At 41.8% G+C, this 22,991-nt stretch overlaps 1 protein-coding gene across 3 annotated transcripts; it reads left to right on the plus strand.

Annotated features, from left to right (window-relative positions):
- The first annotated feature begins 571 nt into the window (after window positions 1-571).
- kdm3b (lysine (K)-specific demethylase 3B) lies at window positions 572-22,205 on the plus strand. 3 transcript variants are annotated; one of them, XM_046405908.1, is made up of 25 exons: window positions 573-1,417; window positions 5,675-5,839; window positions 7,710-7,823; window positions 8,324-8,429; window positions 9,143-9,267; window positions 10,523-10,582; window positions 10,729-11,430; window positions 11,552-12,752; window positions 12,837-13,053; window positions 13,184-13,398; window positions 13,548-13,700; window positions 13,898-14,005; window positions 14,116-14,243; window positions 14,332-14,632; window positions 14,745-14,998; window positions 15,341-15,613; window positions 15,762-15,933; window positions 16,064-16,154; window positions 16,412-16,542; window positions 16,641-16,760; window positions 17,164-17,187; window positions 18,878-19,017; window positions 19,838-20,014; window positions 20,136-20,270; window positions 21,174-22,205. In XM_046405908.1, the coding sequence occupies exons 1-25, from the start codon at window positions 1,211-1,213 to the stop codon at window positions 21,252-21,254; spliced, it is 5,400 nt and encodes a 1,799-aa protein (XP_046261864.1). In that variant the 5' UTR covers window positions 573-1,210; the 3' UTR covers window positions 21,255-22,205. The 3 variants fall into 3 exon arrangements, with proteins under 3 accessions (XP_046261866.1, XP_046261864.1, XP_046261865.1); XM_046405909.1 differs by having other exon boundaries at window positions 14,335-14,632; XM_046405910.1 differs by lacking the exon at window positions 17,164-17,187 and having other exon boundaries at window positions 572-1,417.
- Window positions 22,206-22,991: the final 786 nt, after the last annotated feature.

Raw genomic sequence — 22,991 nt, forward strand, 5'->3', positions numbered from 1 at the left:
ATAAATATCGCAGTATGACAAGGTTATGATGCTTTATATTCACCAAGATAGAAGTCACAGTTCTGGATATTTATAGATGAAAATTAGATGTATTCCACAATATCTCTCTAGCTTAAACTTTGATAACTCTGCACTTCATGGTTCTGCTTTCTTTGTGGTATTTGGATAAATGAATGTAAATGTATTATTTTCTGTTTTTCTGATGGAAATCGCAAACATTTACTCTTGCAGACCATCCTGAGAAACACTGATTCTCCGCTGCACTGCAATGAGGAGTTTGTGACAGTATAGCACCACACAGTGGTCACAATCAGCAACAATACTTCTACTCCTTCCAATGACAATAATTATAATAAAGATCACTTGGGTTGAAAGGTGATGACCTAAACAATAGTTGCATAAATGTATAGCATTTGTTATCTTTAATAGAAATTATACCTTGATGGTAAAAAAATTATAGTGGTGCTTATAGTATAGTGCTTATAGTGGATACACCAGTATAGCAAGAGGCCTAAGTCAGAAATAAGTAACTAACAAAAAATTGTAGCACGTAAACTGAATATACATTTTATGAATAATTATCAACATGCTTGGGTGTGTTATGTGTTTAATGTAGAAGTCCACGTAATGCAAAGGTAGTATTCTCATAACTTTCTGAAGTAAACGTTGGTCACAAAAATTCAATAGGCAACTGGTTCCACAGTTAAATAGAAATAATGTATTATTTGATTTAAAATTATTCAACCATTTTTTTATACATCATTTTACAGTGAGGTCATCCAGCTCTGCTTTAACAATGCGGAAAACATTGAAAACTAAAACACCCAACAGTGCATAACGTAGTCAATAACCACATTCACAGACTTATCGCTAGGGGTCGCTGTTTCCACAGTTTCGCTCTCTGTCTCCGCAGTGCTGCCTGTCTACGAGGAGTGCGTTTGATTGTTGCAGGACTCAATGGCGGACAGAGCTGGATAGTCCCTCTAGCTCCGAGGACAATAACATCTCGACTGTGTGAATTTCTGGCGTTACTCGGTCCGCCGCTGTGTGCCTCCGGGTGCAACCGTTGAAGCGGACTGTCTTGTGCACTAACATTAAAAACAAACTCGCTGCAGCTATTTTCTGCTTGTCTTCTAGCATTCTTGAGTTCCCATCCAAAGCGGAGAAGTTCATGGTGGCTCACTAAAGGCAGCTAGCTTGCGAGCAAACCATGGGGGACTCTCTCGAATTGATAGGGAAGCGTCTTCTTTTGCTCCTCGACGACGGCAGGTCCGCGAATGGATCCGAAACGGAGAAGGCTGCATGGGGACGGGACTGGCTCCGAGGCACGGTGCAGGCAGTGAGCGTCATCGGCCTGGCCGCCTCGGAGGTTAGCGGAGGAGAGGCTACAACAACATCCACTGCTGCAGGGCTGACGGTCAGTGTTTACATACAAGTAATGCCGTGCTGAATATTTGATATACATCAGCTGATAATAATATTACGCATTACATAATAAGTATGTTTTTTTTACCTTCCCAAACCGGCTTTTAACCGCGAATGACCGCAAAATTCTCGGCAGTTAACGTTGGCTCATTTACCTAACTTATATATAAGCAAGCTTCAAGTCGCAGGCAGTGAGGCGGAGCTAAACTCGAGGCCGGGGATTTTCCGGCCTTTGCTTTGTTCGCTTTTTAGCTTTATAACGAGTGACATTCAGCTCCTCCAATATTAGTAGTAACCACGGGCCAATTGGTTGCAAAGCACAGATGCGTCAGAGCTAAAAGGACGATCACGATATTGGGACAAATCGCTGTCAAACAGCAGTGAATAAAAGCATTAGCTTGTCAGTTCCCATCATTAGCTAGCGTTAGTCTTGTTAAAGGCCTCACAAGTTCATGAGAGGGTGAACCAGGAATTCCTCCGACTTCACTGTGAAGTCGAGATTGTTTAATGTGCAGACTAATGCGCAAGCTTGTAATCAAATAAACTCATAAACTGAAAGACATTAATCTTCGCAAAGTGTGTTTGCTTTACATTGAATCGGGCTGATCTTTTTAAGTGAAATTTATTGTTTTGTTGTTTTTTTTAAATTGGGGTGGTGCTGGGTGACCTACATAAAGGTACAAGCTTCTTGGCTCAAATCAAGGCGTTTTGACAGGCAAGCAGTTGTCAAGATTAAAAATGATTGAGGCGGACGGTTGATTTACGCAACTCCATGGCGCCACTAACGATTATATTCACCATTTATGATAATTTTGCTATTACGATGAATCGATTACCAATTTATTTTACAACATATATAAAAACATTGAAAAATACTTACCACAATTACCAGAAGTCATAACGAGTTTTCACATTGCTCTGTTTGTCCAACGAGCGGTCCGTAATCCAAGGACTGTTTATTTACTAAAATAAGTAACGAAGAGACGCAGCAAATACTTACGTTTCAGAAGCTGGAAGTGGGACTTAAGTGAACGGTTTATGCAGGATTTATTGGTACCTAGGTTTATTTAATTAAAAATAACCTAGATTAAAAGAAAAGAGTCAGGATTAAATGAAAGAAAGAAAGATCAGCATATTGATAATACCTGTCATCACTCACTTTCAGAACACAATTGAATGCAGGACTTCTTTTTTGACAACATCTTTAGTGTGTGGTAGTTTGTCTGCAGCCCCCCAAACAGTAAATCTGTCTCTGCTCTGAGTGTCGTGAAACTGAATGTCTGAATGACAGTTGTGGCGATGCTCTGACCGTTTCAGAATGAATTAATGAATGCACCCCTAACAGTCAGCTGGTTAATGATAAAGACATTTACCCCCGTTCGTATAATTAAGTTAAATCTGTGTGTGGCTTTCAGGCTGCTGACGTACACACTTGGGCAATAACAGATGAACTATGAGCTTGGCTGTCAAAACTGCATTTGTCCACCTGTATGGAAGGTGCATTCAGTAGATGTTTAGACAGACTGAACGTGTTTCCAGCCTTACAGACAAAAGGCCTGTTGCACTCATAGCAACACACATTGTTGGTGTCGATTATGGTGGATACTTTTGACCATGTATTATGTGTGTGTGTGTGTTCTGCACAGTGCTGGAGCGCGCACACACACATTGTAAGTGACAGCTGCACGATCTCTCTGTGGGAGCCTCACACTGGCTCCCACAGAGAGATCTGTCCTCTGGATTGAAAATTGTGACAGTGCATCACAGACAAATGTCTTAATCAAAAACCAACTTGATGAGATAAGATGTGCCAGATCACGTTTATGTAACTGTGATAAATATGAAATCTGTTTTCTTAATTTCTCTAATCCCGAGAGCAGAACTGATAATGTCCTAATAATCAATAAAAACCGTCTTTAGTTTCAGGGCCTGTTTAATATCGGGCTTTGATGCACCTCCCTAGTTCTGCTTCAAAAATTGTCATCATTTCATGGTCCCTATGAAAACTGTTTACGTGGAGGTCTGTGGACTATACAGAGTGCTACGGGTCTTGTTTATGTAAAGTAAATTATGATTGTTGCCAAAGCAAAAACAAAACAAACCATTTTGCAGTTATTTTGACAGTATAACAAGTATTGCAATTTGTAGGACTAACCGCTTCAAAGCTTTGTTTTTTGCTAACGTGTTGGCCAAAAACATCTGATTTGGATGGAAATGTTGCATTGGCTACACCAAAAAAGAAGCAAAAGACAATGAGCAAAATAACTGATGCTCCTGTATGATATTTGATTGGTCTCTAAACTCTTGCTTATAAAAATCAAGCACGTGCATGTTGTTTAAGTGCACAGGACAGTATGCACCAGTATGTCTGGGATGTATGGGACAGTGGCTGACATCTCCCCTTCACTCCACCTCTCTCATTGGACTTATTTTCCATTAATAGCAAAGTATGTTAGTAAGTAAGTAGTAGAATTTTCTTCAATTTATAGACCCACATCTGCTTGGACATTTCACTCCACTCTACTAGTCCCTGCAGGTTATATTGCCTTTTAAATTAAGTGGAGCAGCATGAGCTTTCCAGGTGATTTCTTCATTGTGTGTTGCATTGATGTTTGAGTGTTAACAATTTACTTTAACGATTAGAGAGACTGCTTTGTGTAATTTTAAACCTTTCCATGCGTACAGTAATGTCACTGCAGGAAAATGTAGACCCATAACAGTCCAGTGTGTCTCACAGCTTGCTCCACTGAGTAAAACACCTGTAGTCAAATGCTCAGCTATGTCTCTCAAGTTCACAGCATAACAAACCTCCACCGTCAGCTTTGTAACTGTGACAAATCTGAGGTGTCATGGTATCTTCAGTATGTGTGTTAAAAGTTAATGCTGTGAATCTCACAGTGCTTGGCAAGCAGGAGTCCAGCTGTTGTCAAGTTTACTTAATGACTTTGTGTAGTTGCTATTGTTCAACTGGATCAGCCATTGTGAATAGGTTTTATTGTTATTTTGACTCAGAAGAGAGGGTGCATAACTAAAATATTTTAAAGAAACAGAGTTACAAAAAAAATTATCACATTATTTCAGGACCTATTTTATCTCCTTAGATCTGCTGCAGTATCAGTTTCTACAGCAGGGTTTTCCATATGTTTATTTATTTGTGGCAGCCCACCATAATGTTATTGTTTTCTGTATGTTATTATTATTATTATAATTATTATTGTTGTTGTTTTAAATCCTGAGCAGAAACATGTTTGCTCCAGAAGCAAACGCTAGGCGAAGTGGTGTGGAGAGGGCGAGAGATGGAGAGACAGCGACAGAGACGCTGTACCGTATTTTGTCTCGCCTGTAATTGTGGTGCGATCTCTTCTGTTTAATTTAGTCTTAATTGTGCTGTTGTTTTGAGCTTGCAAGTGCACCTGGTTGGGGCACGTCGTTTGGAAATACATTGATTTTGATGGTTTTGACAACGCCTGTCCTTGTCGGCTTTATAAAAATACCCTGCTGACAAAATAAGTGAGCAGACGCAGAGAAAGAAAGAAATAGAAAGAGGCCGGGAGGCTGGTATGTGTGAGCAGATCTGGCGGAGTGAGCAGATCTGGCGGAGAAATAACCCCCTCTTCCTGGTTGGAATTGCTGAGCATTTATTCTTACCAGTTATTCATACTAAAAACAGTCCCACATTTTTACCAGGGCCTTGTAGGTTATGTTACCTTTTTAAAATTATATCAAGTGTTGTATGAGTGTTTTCTTAAAGACGCTTCACCCTACTTCACTTCATTCGCAACCCAGCCGCCATCAATCAAACCGATTTGCGGATTAACCACAGCGCCCAGGGACATGAATACGATCCACACATCACTGGTATAGACTATTATCATATATGGATATGGATGTATGTAATATTAAAAAGTCAGCATCACTTTTACTTATGCTTGATACTATCATCCAGAGTTCCTATTTCTAAAGCAGTGTATTCCATTATAATCAAGTTAACCATCACTACTTAAACCACAGTAGCTGGACAATCATAATGATCGTTTCATAATTGTCAGGCATCCCTCTTGTGTTGGTGTCCACACATTTCCACTTTGAAATACATTCTTAATTGGATAAGCTGTTGTTGCTTAAACTTTACAGTTTATGAAAGTTAGTCATCTCCTGAGGTAGCAGCCTACTGCGGCAAACGTAGCTGTTTTCATGCACGTAATGTTCCTCGAGTTTATGTTCTGGTTCTGTGTTTTTCCTACTGCAGGTCTTTGTGGAGTTTGACAATGCTTCGCAGAGGTGGTCTTGGGTGCAGGTGTATGATGAGGGTGTGAAAGCTGTGTTGGTTGAAGATTCCATTGCCTGGGCCAGTCGGAGCGATGGTACCGGGACTACTGGAACCTCAGCATCAGCTACAGCCTGGCCTGCTCTGGTGAGTGCCCAATCAGACAGTGGGAGCAGGCAGGAACATCTGCATCGTGCATACAAGTCAAGCCTCGAAACGATCTAGTCTACCTGGGGCCTGTTCCAAGAAGGAGGTTCGACAAACTTTGAGCTGATTGAAAGAGTTGAAAATTCTTGAGTTTCCGGTTTCAGAAGAGCTGATTTGAGTTAGTTCAGTCAACTGTGAGTAGGTTGACTCTGAGTTAAGCGCATGCACCACAACTTTAAAAAGCCATTATCAATGGAGCCCTGATGCTACGATTCACCATGGCAACGACCAGTGTTTTTTGTTCATAGAGCTGAAGTACCCATGCAGGGGTATGAGCACATCTTTCGCAGGAAAAGCGTCACAGTGGCAGCAGGGAAAGACAGAGAGTTAGTGTGGGAAAAAAATTGCTGTTCGAGTCAAAGCACAAGCTTAGTATTTAATCACTCTTATAATATCACAGGTGAAAAGTGGTAAATTATATTGAACCTAAAAATGTATTCTCATATAGATGCATTTCAGTTCAATCAGGTTAGACTTAAGGGTAACATGTTTATGGCTGTACCTTACTGTAATAACATCTGACATATTAAACAAGGTAAACATCATTCAGTGGTTATTTAAATATGCAGCAGCTTTATCCTTATATAATATGATGTAAGGAAGGATGATATATCTGCTTGACTGTAAAAATAAACAGTACTGCTCCACTAAGAAGGCAAACAACCCAGTCTGGGCCTCAAACTTCTCTCTTGACATGAACTAAAGCAGCCTGCTCATCTATAAGGGCTGCAATAAAAGGACATGCCATTGTGATAGTAATTACTCAGTTGGTTTACACTAAAATGTGCGTCACTGAACTGAATGGATGAATGAGAAAGTGAAGCGGCGGTTCGGCTCTATAAAGGGGACGGAAACAGACAGAAACTCTGGCTTTACTGAGGAAAACCTGCTCCCAACCAGGTTAAGTTTACAGGTTAAGTTACTCTGAGTATATGTTACTTCTCTTTCTGAAATGAGCTGGAGTTACCTCTCTGTCTTGAGTTACTGTACTTACTGAAAGCGTTAACCCAGAGTTTCCTTCATTTCAAGCTTAACTTTGTTGAAATAAACCTCAAATCAAGGTCGAATGCAGCTGCCAGGCTTGAATCTTTGGCAGTCATGGTTGTATTCAGTAATTTTAGCTTGTAGTTTGACTTTTTCTTTTCAAATTTGGACCTTTTTAGAATTTTACATCACACTTTACAGGAAGTTGACGTAAGGATTGCAATACTTATTTGTCAGTAAGGATATGCAGGCAAAATACTGAAGACTTGGGCAAGTATAATGTACCTTTAAACCAATTTAGAATTTTCTACATGTGACACAGACATATGCTAAAATAAATTCATATATCTTTCATGTACCTTCTAGGTCAGTAATATTCACTTGAAATTAAAATTATGCCCCCCCCCCCCCCTTTTTGATGTCAAACCTTGCACTCGACCCTGATATGAGCTACAGATACGTTGAACACACGCCCACCCTCTCCTACACTCAAAGCCCTTGTCACACCTCTAGTTTAGTCTCCATCTTCTGTCGTTGTTTCTGTCTTGCTTCTGTCTTCTGCCTAGTGCAGATGGCCATGTGTGCGTGTCCCTCAGGTAATGTCTGAAGTCAGTTAATGTGCTCATGTGGGTATTATGGTCAGACACATGGGAATCCGATACATTTTATAATGACTTAAAAGTTCAGGACACCTAGACCTTCCATGTAAACATAGACTAGATGGCTTTAAATTACATTTAGAGCTTATCTGGTGAATTAAAGTTCTTGCAGTATTAAGCACTTTTCCGTAAGATCAAAGATTTACACGTTGTTTCCTTTTCCTCAGGTCTTCCGCCCCCTGGTGGACAGAGTGGGTTTAGGTTCATTGGTTCCTGTGGAGTATTTTGGAAGCAAGACTTTTGAGTTCCTGCCTGATAACACAACTGTGCAGAGGTTTGAGGTGTGTATGCATGTTTTTAAAGGGTTTGTTAATCCTTTAGTACTGTTAGGTTAAAATAGACTGGGTTTCCAAATGTATTTTGCTATAGGTGTATTAATGGCTGACTAAAAAGAGAGAGAAACACAGCCCCAAAATTAGGAAATTAACATGTGGCAGGCAAAACTGATATTGTGGTGGGCTGTCACAGCTAAATGAAGGTGTGGGGAAAAAACTGAAATTATTAGTTCAGGAACCATTTAGTTCAAAATGGATTAACTATTTATAATATTTATCATAGATCATTGATTATATTTATTTCCTTGCTTTGTTCTATTTTATTTGTTATTTGACATTTTTAAAATAAATGGTAAACTATTGTAACAACAACACAGTGCCATCAGCAACAGTTAGTTGCTCTTCCCTGTAATCTTCTAGTGGACTGTTTCACACATGTTTTTGTTACACATTATTGCTGTACCCTGTCACTATTTCAAGACAGTATGGTTTATGTCCTTGTGCAGGTTGATAAAGACATAAGACACCCTTTGCTGTTGGAGCAGCCCTCCCTGCAGGCTGCCATCACCACCTGGCATACTGACTTTGAACTGCAAGAGATCTTCAGGAAGGGTAAGACTCAAATCATCACCACGTTTTAAATACTGTTTTACCAACTACCTCTGTGTGTTTCCTTTGTGATGCTTTTAGTTTGGGCTCCTGCTCAAGTTAGCAACCTTGGAGATAATGTTCACTCGAAAGGCCGAATAGATAAGCAGTGAAAGCATGATACTAACAGACAAAGAACAGTGAATGAAAGTCATTAATGAAATACATAGAGAGAAAGGAGTGATGAGGCTGCATGAACCTTGTAGCAGTCGTACTAGAATTTGTATCGTCTGTGACTTCCTCACCACTAACGACCACAACAACACCAAGCAGAGAGGATGAATGTGATAGAAAAGAAAGTCGAAATAAACTGGTAATCTCAAAATTGTGGAAGGAATGAATATGTGGTTTTATTTTTGCCTTTAAAAAATGTTCTTTTGATCTGGCAGGCCTTCCCTTTGGCTGTCAGGTCTGTACATTCCTGTGAGCATAGCTCAATTATCCATAACTCTAACATGGACCGGGACAAACAAAAAACGGGCTAATGTAATAGGTAGCGTTGCGAAAATGCGAATATTGTAGCACAGTGTAGCCAGTGTGGTGATGCTTTCCATCCTCAAACAAAACTAACCTGTCCTGTTTTAAGTAAGCTAGTAAATCATACAATCTTTATCCCCTCTGTTTAATTTAAATCTGCCAGACTAAATTTCAACTTTTCTCCCTGTTCCTGCCCGCAGGTTCATACACAATTCAAGGACGCAGGGTTCGCGTATACCAGCCTGAATTTGAAGAGTGTTGGGCCTCAGGACTGGTCTCACAGCACGACCCTATCTCACACATCATGGAAATTACATTAGATAAGGTAAATAACACTTTTGGGATGCAGATTTATTATGGCCAGGACACACTGCCTGCGTGAGCAGAGTGTATGCCTCATGAAGCCTCCTGCTTTTCATTTTGCTGTCCATGTTAATTAGATAAGAGCAGCAACACAGCCTGCATGAGCAGTGCAGCTCACATGCATTACCGAGTTACACTGAGGCTGCAGTGACGCATCATCTTTGAGATTCAACATCTCACATGTCTCATCAAAATTAATTCAATTCAGTTTCAGAACAATTTATTTATATAGCATCCAATCACGACAAATGTTATCTCATGGCACTTTACAAATAGAGCAGGTCTAGACCATACTCTTTAACATGCTCTTTAGTAGACCTGACACTGATCATACCAGCAATTCACTTCAGTTTCAGTGTCTGTTTTAGCAGAATATGATTTAGAGGATTTAGAGGAACGTAGATTCTGCGTCACTTTCGGACTGGATAAGTTGGATTCAAGTAACTGTATTGCCTCAGTTGTTGTTTTCATTTCAGTTCACATTAGCTCTGCTACTGTGAACTGAAATACAGGATACAGTGTTTGACATGAAATTATTATGTGATGGGGCAGCACAGATATTTATTTTTTTCTAACCAAGAATGGGAGAAAGAAATTGTGGTAGACACTGAGCAATAGGAGGGAGAAGATTTGTAATATCAGCATCATATTTGGGTAGCGTGGAAATAGAAGGAAATGGAATGTATTACGAACGTTTCTATGGGTTGAGATAGTTTTCTCTTTGCCTGATTAGGTGTAATGTCTCCTGAAATGATGGATGAAACGGACAAATATTTACTTAGAATATTGAAAATAAGCGCTTTGAAAGTAATAAGAAATTTGAGGAGTAGGGGCTGCCCAATAGTAGACAAATGTGACGAACCAGTTTAGCTAAATCAATATCCCACACAAATTCAAATGTGGATGAAAGTGTATTCACATGATTAGTATTTTAGATATGCATGCTCAAACAGGCTCTCCTGTTTTATTATTGTCATATTTTTTCATTGTATTGCAATATATACAACATAATATCTGTGATGATTAGAATTTCCATAATATCACCTACGAGTGACAGTTTACTGTAATAATAAATAATCTAAGTCAGCAGTAACTGCCAGGCTGACCTTAAAAATCCTGAGCACAAACTGTTCTTAAAATAAAGCGTATGTTTTGACTGAATATAGTATATTCAGTCATTGCGTGAAAGTTAATTAAAAACATCTTTTTTGCTCTAGGGAGACGAAAATCAGATGGTAGATCCTCGTGTAATACATGTCATGCTGGCAGAGGAGGAGGTAAGGTCGTTGTATTATAGAGCTGACTATACTCTAATACTGTGTAATAGTACTGTGTTGTATGCTGTGTTAAAGTGTTTTAAATTCAAGATTGAACATTTTTTGACATACATTGGAATTCCTTCCTAACATTTTGCCTGTTTTAGCTTGGTAAGAATGGACGGCGAAGGAGAGACAGTGAAACGATGAAAGGTGACAGTGGACGCAGACGCAGGACTGCCTCCGAAGGTGAGGATGACTTGAACTTGAAGCGTTTTAAAGGAGCAGGAAATGCGGGAGCTGATGGCCAAAACTGTGGCGATTCTAACAAAACTCCAGCGGAAGGTTTGGCGATCTGGGGTGGAGACTCTGGTGAAAGAGTCAGCAGCACATCCAAAAATGGAAGCTCTACCGAAGGAACCTTTCCTCAGGGCAGAGTGTCATCCCCTAACACCAATTCCTCACTCCAGATGGACCAATCAAACACCACTCCTCCTCATTATCCTGCCCACATCAAGGAAAACGGTCGCTCACTCTCCACACAAGGGACAGCGGACTCAACCACTGCCTTTACTCACACCCCCACCCCTCCTCCCCTCAAACCAGCACCCTCTCCCTTCTCCACCACATCCTTCCCCTCTCTTGGCCAGATGCCAAGCCTGGTCCCTGGAGCTCCAGCCCCCAAGACTTCCCCATCCCCCCAACCAGACCGAGAGGAGGCCTCCCAATCAGCTTATTCCAAAACAGCTGCTCTTGTTTCCCCGGGGCCTGTCACCATTTCTTGGTCACATGACAGTGGTCCAAGTGTGGCACTTTCTCCTTCTGTTGGCTTTAGTCCTAAAGCTCCCTCTTGGGGAAGCCAGACTGAGGTAAGACACTCAGTATGATCTATTGTGTCATCACTGTTATATGATATGTTTGGAAGTCGCCATTGTTTTATTTCTGCCATTACTGTCATTTTACCTTACAACGTTGTTTTGTTTTTTGCAGAACTCTAAAACTTCTTCGAGTTTTCGTTTGCCCCAGGCTGTGCCCAGTGCCTCTGTATTTGGAGATGTTACTTCTCAGACCAATGGAGCTCCCACCACAACTACCACAACCTCGCAGGACACTTTGAGGCCGTTTGGCTTCGGCTTTGGTGCAGCAAAGACTGAGACTCAATCCCAGCAAGACCAAAACTTGTTTTTCCAGTGCATGACCCAGAATTCTGGCTCCAGCCCAAGCCTAGCTGCTGGTCAGACCCAGTCCAAGGGTACCAATTATTTCACCGCTGTGTCTGAGAGCCTGAACAAAGAGCCCCCAAGCCTCTTCAAGCCCACAACCTCCACTGATGGGCTGAAAAAGCCGGAGCAACCCAAAGTGCCTGAGACCCATCCAACGGGAAATGGTGTGCTCAACAAATCGTCATCGGCTTTCCAGGGCATGGGTGGCTCTGCAGGAAGAAGAAGCTCTGGTCTAAGTACTGGTAGTTTGGCTGCAGCCCCAGGGGCTCAAAGTACTTCCAAGAAGGGAAGTAGTAACGGGGCTTCTGTGGGAGGTTTAGGGCTGCAGTCTGGTTTTAATACTTCAGATAGTCACCAGAACCTTTTTCTGCAGGCCTCCAAAGAGCCCGCTAATCCATTTCTGTCATATGGGGACAACACCTCCCACACCTCCTTCGCTGGCCTCACTGGGGCTGAGTCGCAGACCCTTGGTCCTGCCTCGGACACCAAGCCAAACCTATTCACCATGGCTGAGCCGCCTAAAGGCATTCTGCCTTCCCTTTTCCCAGCACTCTCAGCATCTGTTTCACCCAGCTCTTCCTCCTCTCCAACACCAACCTCATCACAGAGGTCACAGAGTGAAGGGACTGTGACAACGGAGGAGCAAGAATCTGGGGAGATGCCTTCATCCACCGCAGGCTGTGCCATGTTTGGAAGCACTGGCCCTAGTGGAGTAGAGGAGGTCCCTGTGTCTTTTGACCAGAGCCAGTCTCAGAAGTTTACGTTGGAGGAAAGAGGCCAGTCGTCCAAACGTGACTCTGATTCCAGCAGCAACAGTGACCTGTCAGACCTGAGTGAGAATGAGGAGGGTCCAGAGAAAGGCCAAGTCCCAGGAGTACCACCACACCCTCCCAAGGATGGGTCCATGTTACAGAAATCTAAAGTCCAAGGTGCTGGAAAGAGCCGTCCACGTAACAAGCCTTTTAAAGGTAAGTCTTGCCCACTCTTAAAATGCCGCAGGATCATTTATGGCTGCAAAAGCAATAAAATTAACACTAAGTTGTCTTCTCCAGTTGGCCAGTCTGTACTAAAAGACCAGAGTAAAGTGCGTCGTCTGAAGCAGTCTGGCGAGTCCTTTCTCCAGGATGGCTCCTGCATCAATGTCGCTCCTCACTTGCACAAGTGTCGAGAGTGCCGCCTGGAGCGTTACCGTAAATATCGAACTACGGACGAAGATAGTGATGATGATGACGACCCAAATGTTGCCTGCCGTTTCTTCCACTTCAGAAGGTATGTGTTTATATGCCGGTGATCCCTGATGTTTTGCACTGTGTCATGGAGCAAGGCTGTCCGGAGAGAGGAAACAATCATCACAGACAAGAATGTGTTACTGAATTAGTCTTTTTTCACCCGTGACCAGGTTGGCTTTCACTCGTAAAGGTGTACTGCGTGTGGAAGGCTTCCTAAGTCCTCAGCAAAGCGATTCCATGGCCATGGGTCTGTGGCTACCTGCTCCAACTGTCCAAGAGGGCCTTGATCTCGATACATCAAAGTACATCCTGGCGAATGTGGGAGACCAGTTCTGTCAGTTGGTCATGTCTGAGAAGGAGGCCATGATGATGGTGGAGCCTCACCGTGAGCATAAAGACATTTTACTGATCTCACCTGAACCCATGTTTTTTTTTTTTTTCACATTTAGTGTTTTATCTTGTCTCATTCATTTCATATTTTGTCACCACTTGATCTGTGTCTATAATCCTGTTTGTTGTCTGCCTGTTCTTCAGAGAAAGTGGCCTGGAAACGTGCTGTGCGAGGTGTCCGAGAAATGTGCGATGTGTGTGAGACCACCTTGTTCAACATCCACTGGGTGTGTCGCAAGTGTGGCTTTGGAGTGTGTCTGGACTGCTATCGGCTCCGCAGGAACAGGCCAAGGGAGGGTGAGTCATTATGGTGGCCTTTATGACCTTTAGAACTAAGGTAACCACTACAGTGTTGCTTTTTAACCTAACTAGTTTCATTTTACTTCATATTGTTTTTGTTACAGTAATAGGAACATTGTTGACAGGGCTAACAGCGAGACCTTTTGTGTGTGAGTGCTTTGAAAACACACAGGACAATATGTCCTTTCTTTCAGATGTAGATGAAGGTCCAGAGGATGAGGTTTTTGCTTGGTTGAAATGCGCCAAAGGCCAGCCTCATGAGCCACAGAACCTCATGCCTACGCAAATAATACCTGGGACAGGTAACACACACATCATGAGTGAATTGCAAATCTATAAATCTCCTCCTCATGCGCATTGAGTTTTAAAACTGCAGATGAATTTTTGTCTCCCTATCACTTTTCTCCTTTAGCGCTTTACAACATAGGTGACATGGTGCACTCAGCAAGGGGAAAGTGGGGTATTAAGGCCAATTGTCCCTGTGCCAGTCGACAGACAAAGCCTCTAGTGCGCCCTAATGCCCCCAATGGGATTTCACAGGTAATCTTGTGCCACATAATATTTTTTTAAGTTCTTTTCGAAGAGTGTTAAACATGGAAACTCTAATGTCTGGCTGTGCTTGTCCCAGCAGTCTGCAACAAACAGTGGTGGCATCCTTGCAGCTGCAGCTTCTGGTATAGGCACAACTCCAAAGTCAGACGGTGAAACATCAGCAGTCAAAACGGAGACCACTCAAACAGCAGCACAATCAGACAGTGGTGGAGGAGAATCTGTGGGCAGTACCAGTAATGCCACCAGTATTACATCCTCTCCCAGTAACCTCAGCCAGTCCTCTGCCAAGGAGTCGCGCTCATCAGGAGAGGGAAACAGCTCTGCTCTGCACTGGCTGGCAGACTTGGCCACACAGAAAGCCAAGGACGACACCAAGGGTGAGTAGGCAAAAAACAAAAAACTCATTCAGCGTAAGCAGTGTGTTTTAAGTAGTCAAAATCACTATTAACGTTGAACTTACATCACCGTCTTCTTGCCATCTTCTCACAGAATCCGGTTCACTTCGCTCTATGATGAGTCGAGACAGCCGGCCTCCCTTTGGCCTGGACTCACTCGGTGCCCTGTCAAAGCCTTCTGCTTCCAGCCCTAAGCTATTTAACAGCCTGTTACTGGGCTCCAGCATGGCCCAGTCCAAACCTGAAGGGTCCAGTCTCCGGGACCTGCTCAACTCCGGACCTGGCAAACTCCCCCAGGGCCCTGGAGAGAGCGGGGTACCGTTTCCCTCTGTCTTTACCTCAGCAGGCGTGAGTACAATGTTTGTATCATTCGTTGTTGTTCTGTGTTTCAGTTCAAACTAAACTTTACGTCATTTATGTATTGATGTAGAGTGTTTTAGAGTGTTTTTTTTTGGGTGTGAACAAAATGTTTCACAATGTTAAATGCAGTCAGAAAAATACAATAGGAAGTAGTGAGGAATGAGTGTTATAGTCTCATATTTGCCTGCACGCAAGTCAATCTGTGCATCCTAAGCTCAAAAGATGGTGAGTCAACTGAAACATGTTCTGCAAAAAGAGTTGAAATGGTGGAACTTGCAGGGAAAAAATGAATGGCTCCAGTCCAATCAAAATTTCTCTTCGGTCTGTCAGAGTGATAAGCTGAAGAGCAGCCTTCCGAACTTCTTGGATCACATCATCGCCTCAGTTGTGGAGACCAAGAAGGCAGAAGGCCGTCGGACTGGGGCTTCTGAGGGCGGTGAGCTTGGTGTGCTGGGGGCGCGTAAAGACGGAGTAATGGGCCTCAGTGTTCTGGAACCACATACCTCGCACTCCTGGCTATGTGACGGGCGACTCCTCTGCCTACAGGATCCTAGCAACAGCAACAACTGGAAGATCTTCAGAGAGTGCTGGAAACAGGGACAAGTAAGAACCAAAATTTGTATTGTAACTTCTGATGCCTCTGTGGCAGAAACGTGATAGCCCAGAACCAGAGAAATTGCTGCTCATGAAAGATGCTTCTAAACTTTAGAACACTGTCTTCTGTCTTCTATCTAATCTCTTTTGTGTCCAGCCTGTGTTGGTGTCGGGGGTAGATAAACGTCTGAAAAGTCATTTGTGGCAGCCTGATGCCTTCAGTAGGGAGTTTGGAGACCAGGATGTAGACCTGGTCAACTGTAGAAACTGTGCTATCATCTCTGACGTGAAGGTGCGAGACTTCTGGGACGGCTTTCAGGTCATCTCTAGTGAGTGCTCAAACTATTGTTCCTGAATGACGCTTGAATTGATTGGTTAATGTGCATGTCACTGTTATTTTAGCTCCTGTTTTTCTCTGATGTCTAAAATTGCAGCTAATGTATTTTTCTGTGAATGCAGAGCGACTGCAAGATAGTGGCGGCAGTCCCATGGTGTTGAAATTGAAGGACTGGCCTCCAGGTGAAGACTTCAGGGACATGATGCCTACACGGTGAGAAACACAGAAAAATGTTGCTTCTTGTGTGTGTTATTATGTTTGTTTGAGGAATTTCCTAAATGCGGGTTATAAGTGCAAAACTATTTTTGTGAACAAGTTATTTCCCTTGTGAAATAAAAAAAGGCATATGTCTTGGATTTAACTTTGGTGTTCTTTGTTAATAGTTTTATGTATAAGACACAAAACACATTTGCACATCTTACTTGCATAGTTACTTTTCATTATGTGATGCCGTCCCCTACTTTTTTCAGGTTTGAGGACCTGATGGAGAACCTCCCTTTGCCTGAGTACACGAAAAGAGACGGTCGTCTGAACCTTGCTGCTCGTTTGCCTAACTTTTTTGTGCGTCCTGACCTTGGACCTAAGATGTACAACGCCTATGGTGAGAAGGACTGGGTGGTTGTGGCAGAAATGTTTAATTTACTTTAAACTCAGTCAGATGTCTCTTTCTCACTCCTTCACCGACGTTCTTTCCCTCAGGCTTGATCTCGTCTGAAGACAGGAAGGTGGGAACCACTAACCTCCATTTGGATGTCTCTGATGCTGTCAATGTCATGGTCTATGTTGGCATCCCGCAAGGAGAGGGAGACCAGGAGCAAGGTCAGTGGACTTAAACACACACACTCTGTGCCTGTTTAAGCGCCCCTGTTCTTCACTCACACACATATTTAATAAACATTTCTTACATGACACTATATATTGAGCTAGCAGGTGTAAGCACTACTTACATAGTAAAAGTGTGTTTTGGGAAGTAAAATTTTACAATTAACAATACTATATGTACATTTTTAGTTATTTCAATCCGTCCAATCTTAATTATTTATAATTAATAATTCGTCCTTGATCTAACCAATCCCTCCTAAAAATATTTGAGATTATTTTCACGGCTGTTTCGTATTCTACTGTTTAAATTGCTTCAAGTTGATTGGCTTGGATTGGACCTTGAAAATACCCTTCAGTGGGTCTCGCTCATTTACATTGTGACAAAATTTCTCATTCACAGAGGCAGATATCTCTGGACGCAAAGGTCTGTAGACTCTCAATTGTATCACTTCAGTAGCATGCCCTTCTTCTCGACTAACTCCCCTTCCTTCCCCCCCACCTCCCACACCCATCCTTCTGTTATTATCTGTGAAATAGGGACCAGAGCACTGGGACCAATTGTGGCATGTTTTTTTCATTATGTACAAATTCAACTCTTTTTAACACCTTTACTGAATAACAGGTTGCACAGAAATTTCTATTGCCGTTTGGAGATTCTGACTTTCTCTGTCTATGTAGTTTTCAGGGTTGAGTTGAAATGTGTACTGTTTGGGGTTCAGTAAGTGCAGCAGTGTGTTTTCCATGAATTGACATGGAGTTCATACAAGTTTTCAGTGACTTCCTGCACAAGGAATATCTTCAAGCCCTGTTTGACATTTGGGTGGGCTGTGCTCTGGTCCTTCTAGCATAGGAGTGTTTTCAATGAAGGGCATCTAGAATTGGCTTCCCTATTCCCTCTCTGGCTTCCCGTCGCTCTTCATGGTGACACTGATGCACACCCAACAGTATGACCACAGGCATGCCGCCACACTCATATACTGGTCCCTTTTCTTCTTTTTGGGACCAGAGGATTTTTTTTCACACAAAATAACCAAACATTTACTGATTGATCCAAGCAACTGAACTTAAGGCTGTGACGGAATCATTTGTGAGAGACTAGATAATATCTGTCAGCACACACACACAGACAGAGATGTTGTTAATATACATGACTTTGCTGCTTTATGCCTAAATGCTTACACATGGGTAGGTAGCCAAGAAAAACACTGTAAATAATGATGAAAGACAAAGGTCCACAGAAACAAACACATTTGTCAGGAATGTGTGTGTTTCACTTCTCATCCTTCTGACAAAGTATTAAAATGAGAGGTCAAAATATTTTCAGGTAGTCGTGTTAGCTGCTGTCTATGATCGACCTCAGGCTGTGTTATGTGAACACTGTGTCAGTGATTGTGACTGTGTAGTCTGTAGCTCGTCCTTTGTTTTGCCCCAGTGGTTTTCAACTGGTCCAGCCACAGGATCCACATTTGTCTTTAGTGACAAACCAAACATCATTGAAAATCTGAACTATTTACATTTATTTCTCAAAACGGATGAATCTGTAATCTCCGAGACTTTCATGCATTTTCACATTTTGCCCAGTGACATAATAATAATTTCTGTTTAGACACCGTTCTTTGAGGAATGACATGAACACAGAGCTCTGCTGCTTGGGACGTTTGTGTCACGACGGCCACACGATGCAGCTACAAACAGTATTGTAAGAGAAGCTTGGGAAAATTAGTGTACAAAACCATTGCGGCCCATAGTCCTGCTGTCCACTTAAAATGGACCTGTGGCCCTTTTCTGGGTCATGAGGCACCAGTTGGGAACTACACCTCTACACCATCTGCTTCAAGCAATAAGATGGCTGTGCTTACAGTTTAGGTATTATACCACAGACAATGAGAAATGCAGATGTATCGTGATAGTTGCTGTCACTGTCCCAGGACTCAGACTTTATATGTTCAGCCAGTCAACAAACTGGAATAGGAAAAGACAGTTGACGGTTGTAATTTACGAGGCCACTTAAAGAGCAAGCTCTTTTGTAAAATCTTTTCATCATAAAGGCACTGCTGATGACCCCTCTGGTGTCCTGTATGTGTGTGCTTTGTTGTTTATGTTTGGTTTTCCAGAGGTCATGACCACCATTGAGGAAGGAGATGTGGATGAAATGACAAAAAGGAGGATATATGAAGCAAAGGAGAAACCTGGAGCTCTGTGGCACATCTATGCTGCCAAGGATGCTGAGAAGATTAGAGAGCTTCTCCGCAAGGTCAGCAGCCAGTAGATTTCTGTCTAAAATAGTGTTACGGAAATTACTCGTCTGTCTGTAGTGAGTTTAAAAAAAAACACAAGACTGGAAGGGTAGCATGCACCAAAATGTTTAATCTCTATAGAGAGGAGGCAACACACAGGAAAAGTAAGCAGTTCACATGGTTCATCCCATTTTTATACTTTCTGATATGCCTCTGGTCCTTTGTTTGGAGCTTCACAAACATTCCTCTACAGATGAAAAAATACAATTAAAGGCAGTGACCCATTTCAGGAATTTACAACTGGGTGTAATCTGCTGTGGCGAACAAGATATCATCCTGCCATCTTCTTCATACCCAGAAAGTTATTTACAATTGGACTATAGCAGTAGGGTTCACCAGGTTATCTTTTGAACCACTATAACAGTACACAACTGAAGCTATAGTATAATTATATCAATTATAAAATAAAAGTATAACATTATCTCATTGTTACTACAAAGCATGCAAAAATTCCATCACAATAGCGCCTGATCTATACTTGTACTTGTAAAGCAATTTTAACCTCAGACCCAGGGTCCTTTAGAAGGACAGTGATGAATCGAGTGGAAGCCGTCATGTGGCCTGATGGCAACAGATGGCCAATGTAATGGACAAAAAGTCAGTTGTCACTTCAGAGACGCTTTATGCAGACTATCTTGTGTTATTTAAAGACTACTTATATTCTGTCAGTTTATGTTCTTCTGAATCCACATATGTCCTTTATGCACTAGGTCCTTATTTATTAAATGAGCATTCTTATTGCTTCATGTTGTACCACGGTTTGCATGTGTGTGTCAGGTGGGAGAGGAGCAGGGTCAAGAGAACCCTCCAGACCACGATCCCATTCATGACCAGAGCTGGTACCTGGACCAGGTGCTTCGCCGCAGGCTCTATGAAGAATATGGCGTCCAGGGTTGGGCCATTGTACAGTTCCTAGGAGATGCCGTATTTATCCCTGCTGGGGCTCCACACCAGGTCAGACATGTTGCTTTAAGAAAACCTGCTATATAGGTATCCATTTATTTAGACATTTATGAATGGTCCATGATTCAAACTCCGTAACATATTTGTTCCCTGTCTAACCTTTGCCTCTCAGGTGCACAACCTGTACAGCTGTATCAAGGTGGCTGAGGACTTTGTGTCTCCTGAGCACGTGAGGCACTGTTTTAGACTGACCCAGGAGTTCAGACACCTGTCCACTACTCATACAAACCACGAAGACAAGCTACAGGTTGGTGTGCTTTTCTCTCATGTAATTCTATTGTCCCAGTTGAATGTGTTCAAATAGAAAATGATCTTATGTCTCAGCAGTAAGCCACAGTTTATCTCTGTTTACATCTTAACAGCTGGTTTGTTGGACAAGACAAGTGATTCATTTAGACTAGTTTTAATGGTTGCTATAATTTATATTAATTTATATGATGCTGGCACATGAACATGACAAAATGAAATGGCCCGCATCTGCTCACATGTTCACATCTGCTTATGGCTGGATTGAATAACCATTTATATTTTTAAATCCTTTTCCTTTGAATTTGTTGTCTTAATCTTAATTGAGGAGAGTTAGAAGAAGTAGAGGCTGTGTTGTAGTTTGTTTTTTCCCCTGCCATGGTGCTGCGAGCAAATCTGTGTCTCAGTCATTTACCTTATGTTGCGCATTATTCACCTTCAGCCGCATTTATGTCCAGAGACAGTTAAGTTTTGGTGTGATTTTATAGCAAGAGTAAATCTAACTGTTGACTCTGCGCTCCCTGACCAGACCCAACATGTTCAAAGTCAACTTTATTGTCAGTTCTGCCATATATAAAGTGGCTGGTGCAGCTCCTGAGTGTTATTCACATGATTTATATGCAATTGCTTCGTTTCAGCTCTGTGTGAGTCTTTGCTGCATTGCAGGGTGGGGCTAGTTTCTCTCGTCTCGTTTGCTCTCCACACACACACACACGCACACACAGAGCACAGGAAAGACAAGTCAGGGTAATCTTAGGTTACTGTAAGTGCAATAAGAGCTTGAAGCTGTTATACACCTGCTGCTGTTTGATCGGTGTGAGGCGTTTTAACGTGTGCTGGGAGTAGGACGTCTTCTCCATTTCTGTCTTCGTTTAACAGACTTCTGCTGTCTGTTCTTTCTCAGGTGAAGAACATCATTTATCACGCAGTGAAGGATGCCGTCGGGACACTGAAGGCGCACGAAGCTAAACTAGCACGCCCTTAATTCCACTCACTTAACGCTGTCTCAAAACAACCAGCCTGACGACCACTCCACAAGACAGACAGACACACACACACACACACACACACAGTATGCGTTACATACATACATACACAAGTACAAGCTGCAGAGTGCAGAGTACAAAGATAGAGCCTAGGTTTCTGAGGGCAGTGAAGGTCACGGTTTGGGAAAAGAGAACATTTGATTTGGGGAGGGGTTAGAGAGGGAGGGATTAGTCGATGAAGGAAGTCCTTTATTGCTGTCACACAGTACATGCTCAAACATGTCTAGTTGTTTTCCAATTTTTTCTTTTTTTCTTTTTTTTTTTTTGCTGTTGTTTTGGATTAACTCTGTATTTAAGGTCAGTGTGTTTGTTCTGTTGTTTTCATTGTATATGTAAGATGTGAGAGTAAGGGAGGTAAAAGCTGTCCTGCTTTTGGGGCAGAGATTCAGCTACCACATAAATGAACGATAAAATGTGAGTACTGGGCTAACTTTCCTGTTTTGATGCCGTTGCTATTATTTTTGTTCAATAGGAGCGAAGTTAACCTGTTTTTGTAGATTTTTTTGTTGTTGTTGGAGTTTTTAAACAGCTGATTGCTTCTGCCCTCTGTGGCTAAAATGAATTTTTCAAACCAGCCAATGAGGGGAAGCAGACCAAAGTTTTGTATTTTTTGTTTTCTTATTTCACTTTTAAAAGAAGTCTTTTCATTTTCTACACCATAAGGTAATGATCAAAAGAGAATTCTGAGAGGGCAGTGGGTTTTTTTTCTTTTTTTTCTTTTTTGGTCACTTATCTTTGTCCCGTGAGCTGAATGAACTGCAGACTTCCAACAACATTTTCAAGAATCACAATTGCAGCTGAACAGAACTACTGGCCATTAACATTGTATCAATATATATATTGATCTTAGCAGTCTGTTTGATTTTTCACAATAAAGTTTACAAAAACTACTTTTTGTTAATGGTTTTTACTCATGAAACCTCTTTGTGTGTACACACAGTGTGCCTGGGAGACATGGTAATATCCAAAGTCCAAAAAAGATAAACAGAAGCAGCTAATGTTACCTTTAGACAGCAAATATTTTGAATTCTGTCCTGAGAAATGCCTTCAACAGTCAATGGATTATTGAAATAGTTGACACTTTTCTGATGATTGAATTATCTCTTAACTGAGATTTTTTTTTTCATGGCATGTCTGAACGTCTGTCTGAATCTAAGGTAGTGCGTGGTATTGAATAATTGAGTTTTCATCTTAAATTAACTCAAGGAAGTATCAGAATGTTGTATTAAGAGGAGAAATTAACATTTTCAACCACGGTGGCTTAAATTTCATTTTTTGTGTGTGCATAATTTGATCTTATTTTCTGCCTTAACTGACATAAGGAAGGTCTTTTGAATTTTTTTACAATCATAAAACAGATATTCGATGATAATAATGAGTACATGATTTTACATGGTCTTAAATGTAAACCCCACACAGTACCTTATATCAGACTGTCTCACCGATGCTCTTACACTATCTGTCCTGTGTGGCCTCGTTTTCACTGCTCATGTCTGAATTAGTAAGTAGATCACAAAATTGGGACGGGGACGACTGAACGTACTGTACCTGCCCGAGGAGCAGATAGATCTTTTGTATTACCAACTCTTCACATAACACACCTACATATGTTTGTTTTTTCTTTAATAACATCTCATCATCTGTCACTTAACCACAGGATCTCTGGCTTTTGGCTC

Source organism: Scatophagus argus, chromosome 12 (assembly GCF_020382885.2).
Source record: "Scatophagus argus isolate fScaArg1 chromosome 12, fScaArg1.pri, whole genome shotgun sequence".
NCBI lineage: Eukaryota > Metazoa > Chordata > Actinopteri > Scatophagidae > Scatophagus > Scatophagus argus.

Excerpts from the sequence above, each read along its gene's own strand:
- kdm3b (XM_046405908.1), top strand. The coding sequence starts at position 1,211 with ATGGGGGACTCTCTCGAATTGATAGGGAAGCGTCTTCTTTTGCTCCTC. Across the intron at positions 13,701-13,897 it reads CAGGAACAGGCCAAGGGAGG|ATGTAGATGAAGGTCCAGAG; the intron begins GTGAGTCATTAT and ends CCTTTCTTTCAG. Across the intron at positions 14,244-14,331 it reads CCCCCAATGGGATTTCACAG|CAGTCTGCAACAAACAGTGG; the intron begins GTAATCTTGTGC and ends TGCTTGTCCCAG.